This window comes from Rhamphochromis sp. 'chilingali', assembly GCF_963969265.1.
Source record: "Rhamphochromis sp. 'chilingali' genome assembly, chromosome: 7".
In the NCBI taxonomy this organism is placed as follows: domain Eukaryota; kingdom Metazoa; phylum Chordata; class Actinopteri; order Cichliformes; family Cichlidae; genus Rhamphochromis; species Rhamphochromis sp. 'chilingali'.
The window spans coordinates 7,128,929-7,138,697 of record NC_137934.1 but is presented as its reverse complement, the minus strand read 5'-3'; the positions used below and the strand labels follow the sequence as shown (position 1 = coordinate 7,138,697).

Here is a 9,769-nt window from a genome sequence, read left to right as displayed (position 1 = left end):
AAAGTTAAGAATTTTGGGGGGGCAGACAAGCACCACCTAGTTCAGCTGACTGCCTCCCATCCGATTAGCCGCTAGTGGGAATTTTAAACTGAAATCTGTGTAGCTTACACAGAGCCCAGCTCAAAGTTCTGAACCTTCAGCCATCTTTAATTGATGTCGATGTACCAGAGGGGCATTTGTGGATTAAATGAATCCACTGAAAATGAGAATTAGAATTTTAAACTGTGAAACCCAGTGTAAGAATCAACAAAACACTCGTGAGCCTTGGGCCTCTCTTAAATGTGTGAAATGAATATTATATAAAGGCATAAAATATCCCTATTAGAGCAATATGAAATTGAATTGCTAATAGAGACAGTAATAGATTTAAAGAGTCACCAGGGAGATGTTTTCTGTGACATGTGTGGAAATGCACCAGAACACAGAGCAGAAGTCTTTAATAGCAATACTGACGGCTTCTACTAATTCAGTAGAATTTTAGTAAAAAAAAAAAAAAAAGCTCCCCAAAAGAGGCCAGCTCAGTGCTCATTTCCAAACAGCCACAGCATTTTGACACGCTCCTCAGAAACTGTTGACATTTTCTAAATTAAAATCATCTCCCTCTTTTCCTTCGTGTGAAGTAATACTTCATTAGTGATGATTGTTCATCCATGCCATGAATACAAAGGCTTATTTCTTGAGAAATGACAAAGGACCTCTTTTGCCTCAGAACCACCCAAGATAAAAGTGTAAACCCTTTGACGAGTTAATGAATTGAGTACGGATAAAATCGACTTTGGGTGTGTACTCACACAGCTAATGAAATTCAATTTAAAAAAAGCCCCCGTAAGAGGTGAAAACTTACAGTGTGATTGAGATTTTTTAAAGGTTTTAATCAACAAAAAACAAAACAAAAAAACAGACCATTAAGTCATTAATCTGTGTTTAATAATCTTGGGATTTTCTTCATACGTCTGTAAATTTTTAATAGATTGCACCCCAACAAGTCTATTTTTAACAAGAGACCTCATCACGGTGTCACACGATGAGCTTGAAGGCTTAACGTAAAGGCCGATGTTGTTGTTGTTGAACGGAGTTGACACCTATCTGGATCGGTCATGGCTATGTTGTTTGTCTTCTGCCAGGAGACTTTTAATGCTTGTACTGAAACAGTAAAAAGGACATATTGACTGCAACTGCTGACACTGTGCACACAGCAATTGCCAATATTTCACCCGCCTGAGACATTATAGTCGTTGTGCAGTGGAGGTGGTTGCTGCAGCCTTGCTTTGACAGTCTTGAGTGACATTGGCAATGTGTGCTTACACACAGGCTCAAGGCAGATGGACACAGACTGACAGAGAGATGGAGGCTGAGGGAACGACAGAAAGAGAGAGAAAAGCAGCCAAGGGTAAATTCAGCACCATGGGCAGCTACCATCAGACAGCTCTCCAGGCAGCATTTCTTTGCTTTTATCTCCAAGATGAATCACTTATAGCTGACAAAGCCAGCGTTGGATAAGCACACTGGTTTGAAATGTCACTGTAATAGGAAAGCCCACAAAAGTACACCTTTCCAAGTCAGCTCCTTTCTTTGGTTTTATTTCTAAGTCTTTGCCAACTTTCTGAGCTAATGTGTCTCACCACTGTATACTTGCAGAAATGAGCTCTGCGCTGCATGAAACGTAGCAGTTCTCTGGTGGTATTGCAGGTGTTAACATCAAGCAGCATTAAGGTTTTATACATGCATTGTGGACCACACAAGCCGAACTTTACACTGTTTGCATGTCTAGCATTTCCATTGATGCCCTAGAGTGAGATTCCGTATCAGACCTGACATGTTGTTGTTATTATTAACAAAGCATTGCTTTGTTCTTTTTAAATGTTCTTTAATTAGTTTGTAGTGCAGGAAAAAGCAGATGATAAAAATGTTAGCATGACAGATGTTTAGATTGATTACATAAACATCGTGTAGGAGCAGATAATGGATAATAGATATTGGTTTAGATGTAATTGGACATGAATAACTTGAAATTACTATATAATATACTACAGTATATTTCTAACTAGGAAGCTAATTTTCTTCCTCTGCACAATACATTGCTTAAACATAGAAATGTAAAAGTGAGGTCAGAGGTCAAATCTGACCTGATTTTTGGATGCAAAACACAAAGGCAGTAGAATTTTAAGCATAGTTTTAAAGATAAAAGACATTTTACGAAAGTTTGACCTTGAAGAAGAGGTCAGAGGTCCAAACTAATGTGATATGTAGAATTCCCATATATCATTTCCTATATAACTATATTGTCAATACAAACAATGGGAATAAGAAACATAGCTTTAAATAGTTACATAGAGCATAATTATTACTTTAACTTTCAGATCAATTTACTAATTCTGAAGGGAAGGTCAGAGGTCAAAAGCTTTATCATTTTTTTTTTTTGACAAATTAATAAATAAGTTGATCTTGAAGACCTTGGTGGATGTAAGCCAAATTTTAATGGATTGTTAACATGACACTTCTACAGCTCTACAGTTTTACTGTTGAGCTTTTATACTTTTCATGTTGCAGGGAAATAAGCACAGGTGTTACTAACAACATTAATGAGAGTTTTGTCATATTAACATGCAGAGAGCTTGAATGACTGTCATAAGTAACACCTGTTTACTTACTATTTCAAGTCAAAATGACTGCTGCGAAAGAGCTTTATTGGCAAAGAGCTCAGCAGACATTCCTATATGAATGCCACTTTCTGAAAATATATCCATCACATGCGTGGCTGTTTCCATACTTTTAAACTTCTTTAATAACTACAATAATTCCGTTCCATACAACCTACTTTACAAAAAATTGAGGCCAGTGTGTAAAATGTAAATGGGGGTAAAAAAAAAGAGTGTGACAGTTGTGGACTGCAGACAGGCCAGTTTAGCACTGACACTGTTTTTCTTAGGAGCGATGCTGTTGTAATACATGCAGCATGTGGTCAGTGAGCCAAGAAAAGAATTTCATATTATAATTGGCCAGACAACAGGACTGTTTTCCCACTTTGCCTCAGTCCATTTTAAATCAGCTCTGGTATTTCTGGATGATGTTTATAGATGTTTTTTTTCTTTCTTTGCATGGTAGAGTTTAAAATTGCATTTGCACATGGAGACTTTGCTCAGTTATACTAATTTTCACAAGTATTTTTGAGCCTATCATCTAGTACCTGTTCATTTGACTATTAAGCTCACAGTACTGGTGAAAGGCTTTGTCCCATGCATACAGAGATTTCTCTGGGACTTAGAACACATCATACTTTATTAAACTCTTATATGTGACATAGTGAACTGCTAACCACTTGCAATGCTACTGCCACAGAAGAAGAGGTGTGATTTTCTTCCCTCTGCCTTTTGCTCTCCTAGCATTTGATCCATAAGACCACTCAGTCTGTAATCAGAGCTTTCAAATTTGACCTTGACTTAAATCCATCACATGGGCAGTTGTTGGTGAAAACGGGGGCCAAAAGCAGCCTCTAAAATCAAATGATCAGCTCGTCCATGTGTTCACGGAGGAGGGGGATAATTCTCTGTACTCGGGGCAATTAGAATTACAAGCTAGTTCCATTTGCACCATCCCCGCACCTATAAAAGCATGTATGGCACCAGCAAAGCTAACGAGGGGTAATTATCATAAGTGTGTGGAACCCAAGCCCCATTCAGAGGAGATTATAACCTTCTCCATCCACCCCTTTCCCTCCACCCTTTCGCAATCTCTCTCTCTCCCTCTTTTTGTGAATCACTTTTAACCTGCAATCCAAACAGCTTTGACAGGGATTATGGAGTTTTGATGAGAGACAGAGAAAGGCTGGGAGAAAGTGAGTTTGGGGTAATGAAGCAGCAATGTCAAGGAATGATTTATGAGCGGTTCTCTTTCCTCCACTGTGATGTAGTCAGTTCAAATATCACATTTCAGAAAAATTCAATTCTGACCACGCACAAAGTGATCAGTGTACCATTTCAAGAAATTGAATCGCATTGTTTGTTTAATATACTATTCCAAGCCTCTCGGTGATATGTCAGCAATATTTCCACATAACAGCAGAACATTGCACATAGAGGAGAATATTTGAAGAAGACTGTAAAGCTTGAAGATGAAGCATTTAGTCGATTTACAAGTTTTTCTTTCTATAATATTCTGGGAGAAGTGTGGCGTGCCAGTTAGATTTTAGACAGCTGAGTCACAGGCAAAAAGCCCAGGGTTGCTGAGCTAATGAGCAGTTTACAGACACTATGAGCAGCTGCACAGGGTGCAGACTATATCTTGTTTAAAGCAAATCAGTGTGTAATATTCTAGACTCAAAAATAACAAAGCACTACATAGTAAATAAAAGCTAAAATAGCATCTTATAAATGTTTTTTCATTTTGCATTAGAATGAAAAGTGGTCGGTAGGTCATTCTTACCACCTTTATGAGATGATTGCAGCATTTTCCCTCCCACTGCATATTTACATCTTAGACGCTAAGCTGACATTTTTAGCCTTTGGTACTTTGTAATGAGTGAGCAGGTAGGAGGTCCTTTGATAAGTCAATAAAGGATGGCTTGTGGACATAGACACAGAATGAAAATCTATTGTGTAACTTTGTAGTTATTGGACAGTTAATGGTAAATACAATAAAATAAAATAAAGATAAGTATCACAGAATTTCTTTCACCAGCCCAGTGTTCAAGAAAAGACAACATAAAAAATGTCGAATTAAAAAAAACAAAAGTCCAAATTTATTGTCCAAAAATCTATTGTTGTTGTTGAGATAACGCAATTAACGTAACTTTTACTTAAACACATTTTTAAAAAGTGTTTTAAGCAAAAAGATTATCCAAGATCTCCTTATCCATGAAGTACAGAACTAGGGGATCACCTAGCTAAATACACCTACCAACAACTCAAAATCTCACTTGTTAACCGCGTTATATAGTTTGTTTAATGTGTACTCTATGTAAAATAAAAAGAAATATGATTTTAGGGTGAAATAACACAAGGTACAGATTAAACTAATCTAATACAACACGCTAAATAGCAAGCTATTTTTTTTTTTTAGCCTTTTAATGTTTATGCTAAGCTAATACACCTGTCTCCAGACATTGGCTAGGTACTTAACACACGAGTATTTATTATGAAAGTAGCATTGATCTCATCTTAGATTTTGATAGTAAATAATTTAAAATTTCAAAAATGTGTTACTTAAACTTGATAGCAATGCATGCTAACTGGCATGTTTTTTTCCCCCCTTAGACTTTGTTTAGAATAGTCTGGCGTTATGCAGTGCTTATAAATATAGGTTGATAGCAGCAAATTTTATTATCCTTAAAACATTCAACTGGCCGAATTATTAAATCTGTGTATGGGGGTGGCACAGAGGGACAAAGAAAAAGCTAGGGAGAGCTCACAGGATGCCAGAATATTTAAACAGAAATAAAATCAGTGCAGAAAATTGGACAATGACTGTATTTACAGGCTGCACTCACATGTCCTATTAAACATTTGTTTCATGAAATGTGGTGCTGCGAAAGAGTTTAAATATAATTTTGTATAAATAATTCACAAAGTGAAAAATGTAAGTAAAAGTTGTAATCGTTCTTTAATAGAAATATCAGATAATTAAAATGTATTTAAAATGCCTCAAGTAAGTATACCCATCCATCCATCCATTCGCTTCCGCTTATCCTTTTCAGGGTCGCGGGGGGCGCTGGAGCCTATCCCAGCTGTCATAGGGCGAGAGGCAGGGTACACCCTGGACAGGTCACCAGTCTGTCGCAGGGCCAACACACAGGGACAGACAACCATTCGCACTCACATTCATTCGCACATTCACACCTAGTGACAATTTGGATTTTCCAATTAACCTATCCCCACAAACTGCATGTCTTTGGACGGTGGGAGGAAGCCGGAGTACCCGGAGGGAACCCACGCAAACACGGGGAGAACATGCAAACTCCACACAGAAAGACCCCGGCCTGGTGTTGGAATTGAACTCAGGACCTTCTTGCTGTGCGGCAACAGTGCTATCCACCGTGCCACCGTGCTGTAAGTATACCCATTATGTAGAATTGCACTTTTCAGCATTCAGTACTTTAGATCATAATTATTGATCCACTGATGTATACAGCTCTTTAATGTTCCAGATGTTGAGGACTTTTATTTTATTAAATAAACATTGCTGGTAACTTGATCCTGATTATTTATTATTATTCATTGATTTTAGTGACAAGAAATGTTTTAATCGTACTATTATGAAAACATGCTTCACATGTCTGTGAAAGATCTCAGTCAGACGTAAAGATGCTTCAGTCTTTGCATCAGATTAAAATTGCTCGTCCCTATTTACCTGAATTCAGCACATCCCTCAGAAAAAAATTAAGAATATAAATAAAAAATTGTATCATAACCAAAATTAAATCAACAACTTTTATGTCTACATTTTGCTACATTCCTGGTAATTAAAACATCTTAACAGAGAAACATGGTGTGCATTCAACAGACCTAAGTGGATCTCCTCAAAGCAAAATCTAAATGCTTTCACTCTATTCATTCCACCTGAATGTGATGAATGTGACTGAAACTCAAAGCAAAGTACTTGACTGCCGTGAGCAGTGTTGCCAACTCCTCAGTAAGGAAAATCGCTATTGGTTGTCCTAAAAGTCACTAGAAGTCGCTAAATGACGTCATCGCCTAATTTACATAATTGGTCATGCTAATCTAATTGTAACCTATTTTGTTGGAGAGAGAAATAACATGGAAGAGACATAAAGTGAGTAAAAAAGTCATAAATGCTACAAATTAAATTTCTTTTAGCAATTATTGTTTTTTAACACTAGCATCCCCCAGGCTTCTACCTTTCTACCTATAAAACCCGAGAGCAGCCAAATGGCTGGTAGGCTTTTAGCTAGGCTTTAGCTTCAGCCAAGTGGAAGCTAAATTGGCTAGTCATTCATATGTAAATTGGGTCGTTATCTGAGAATTCTGGAGGGAGGGGAGTGGGGGTGTGTGATTGAGGGCGTGGGGGAGCTGCTAAAAGCTGTGCACTTCCTTTTGTGTTTCATCTTGATGCATTCTCAATCATCCAGGGAAATAAATCTCCAAAAGTCACCAACTTGGAGTGTTTCAGTTTGCCATCTTAGGGAGAAATCAACACACATGGGTGTATGTCCTTTGTTGCTGAGATTTATTGATAAAAACAGTACAAAAAATCAACCATTTGTACACATATTTACAAATAATAATAAAAAGTGAGTGAGTACAATTCAACATTTTCAGCAATCACTCACAATCCTGGCACTGCCATGGTATCTGTAGTCTGCATTTACCACATGTGTATCTTTTGCAGTGAACACATCGCACAGTGGCATGATTGTTCTTGCAGTTGTGTTTGACCTGACACGTGGCTCTTTTTCCAGGGCTAGGTGTGGAGGGTTGTGTCCGAAGCAACTGTTCTTTTCTTGCCTTCTTCGCAGCTACATGAGAGCGAGCCAACTCTGTTGCAAGCGCCACCAGGAAGTCCACCCGTCTTTCCTTCGTCCCGGTGCATGCTTGATACAGCACATGTGCATTCAGTGCTGCCATGTCAATCATGTTATAAAACACGGCAACTGGCCAGCGCCGTGTTCCTTTGCGGACAGTGTACTCCCGAACCATCTGGTCCATCACATCCACGCCACACTTTGTTTTGTTGTAAAGGGAGACAGTGTTTGGCTTCCTTTTGGTGGTGTTATCAGTCTGAACCACGCTGTGCATGCTGCTAAGAATATAGACTGTCTTCTTCCGTTTGGCCGCATACGCCGTCAGCGTGGCAGCAGAGGTTGAAAACACCTAAGAAATAAGATAAATTGTTATTTCCATAGCCCTTTTACACACAATGAAACACATAAACATAGAACCACAAAAGACCTGTAACATACCTGAGTGGTGAATTCATTGCGATCTGTCTGTCTAGTGGATTGAGGAATTTCCCTGCGAATCCTGTTGACTGTGCCGAGGATGGTGGTTTTCCGTCTAAGAAGTTTTTGTGCAAGTGAAAGCGATGTGAAAAAATTGTCCGTGGTAACATTTCTGCCCTTGTCTAGGAATGGTTCCATCAGCCTCATTACTACATTTTCAGAAAGTCTCTCCCCAGTGGGACGATTGGGGTCCTTGCCAAGATATGGGAAGACATTGCAAATGTACTTGGATTTTAGGTCGCAAGCCACCCAAAACTTGATCCCAAACTTGTCAGGTTTACTTGCAATATACTGCAGGAAACAGCACCGAGTCTTTGATGGGAAAAGCTGTTCATCAACGGTGATATGTAGACCAGGGTTGTAGCACGTGATGCAGTTGGTGACAAATGATCCCCACACACTGGAAATTGCAGCGAACTTATCAGTCTTTGCTCGATCACTGCGGGTGGACTTGTCATCAAAGCGTAGGTGTTGCATGATGTCTTGGAAGCGGTTTCGTGCCATAGTTCCAATTATCTGTGGGTTTCCCAGGTTTGCCCACCAGCAGTCATTTAGAGATGGAACCCTGTTAATCCCCCGCAAGATGACAATTGCAATAAATGCCATTAGTTCAGGGAGGTCCATGAACCAATGAACATGCTCCATGCACCACTCAGCAGGCCATTTGTAAATATGTGTACAAATGGTTGGTTTTTTGTACTGTTTTTATCAATAAATCTCAGCAACAAAGGACATACACCCATGTGTGTTGATTTCTCCCTAAGATGGCAAACTGAAACACTCCAAGTTGGTGACTTTTGGAGATTTATTTCCCTGGATGATTGAGAATGCATCAAGATGAAACACAAAAGGAAGTGCACAGCTTTTAGCAGCTCCCCCACGCCCTCAATCACACACCCCCACTCCCCTCCCTCCAGAATTCCCAGATAACGACCCAATTTACATATGAATGACTAGCCAATTTAGCTTCCACTTGGCTGAAGCTAAAGCCTAGCTAAAAGCCATTTGGCTGCTCTCCGGGTTTTAAAGGTAGAAAATGCCAAATGGCGATCTGTGGGGGTTTAAGTTTAATGTCACAATTCCAACCCTGCTCCTTTAACCCGGGCTTGGACCGGCAAAAGTGACCCGAAATAGGCACTCTGGTGGAGTTACTTTGTGTGTGTGTGCTTATAAGTAGTTTTAAACCTTGTGATCCACAAAACAGCATAAGAGTAAAAGAGTAAAAGAAGAACTGACTGCGTTACAGCACCCGCTGCTTGTTGAGAGTAAAAGCGATACGCGCTTTCACGTTGTTTTTTTTTTTTTCTTTTTCAGACCCCTGGGTCTGAAAACTCGCTAAATATAGTGACAAAGTCGCTAAGTTTGCAACACTGGCCGTGAGTTCCCTCTCTATTTCCCTGCACGGTTTTGCATGCAGGCAAGTATTGCCATATTAGGGACATCATGTCTTTTGTCCAGTAAGTTGACCATTTTCACAAAACCTTGTTTATTGGACACATATTTAGCCAAATGCAATGTGACTCTGTTGATGATTTCATTGTATCTTTGTGACCTGGATGGATGCACAGACGCACTGTGCAGGCTCATTTTTATGGACGTCTGAGCAGATGTTGGACAATTCACATTAGCAACAGTTGGATTGCTCTTCTTGGCCTTCATGTATTATTATGCTGCCGTCTGTGGTGTGTTTTCAGGTGGTTGAATAAGTTGTGTTGATTTGTGGTGCAGACACAATTCTACAGCACTCACATGATTTGATCTTGGTTAACATCACTTGCCCTAAAATAAAAAATATGAGTAGTGCATGGCTTTCTA

General features: G+C 39.2%; 1 protein-coding gene across 1 annotated transcript; it reads right to left on the bottom strand.

The window, feature by feature from the left end:
* Window positions 1-7,055: 7,055 nt before the first annotated feature.
* On the bottom strand, window positions 7,056-8,577 carry LOC308400127 (piggyBac transposable element-derived protein 4-like). The gene is made up of 2 exons (XM_080887627.1): window positions 7,916-8,577; window positions 7,056-7,826 (listed from the first exon to the last, which is right to left on the bottom strand). Exons 1-2 carry the CDS (start codon window positions 8,558-8,560, stop codon window positions 7,278-7,280), a joined length of 1,194 nt encoding a protein of 397 aa, XP_080743753.1. The 5' UTR covers window positions 8,561-8,577; the 3' UTR covers window positions 7,056-7,277.
* Window positions 8,578-9,769: the final 1,192 nt, after the last annotated feature.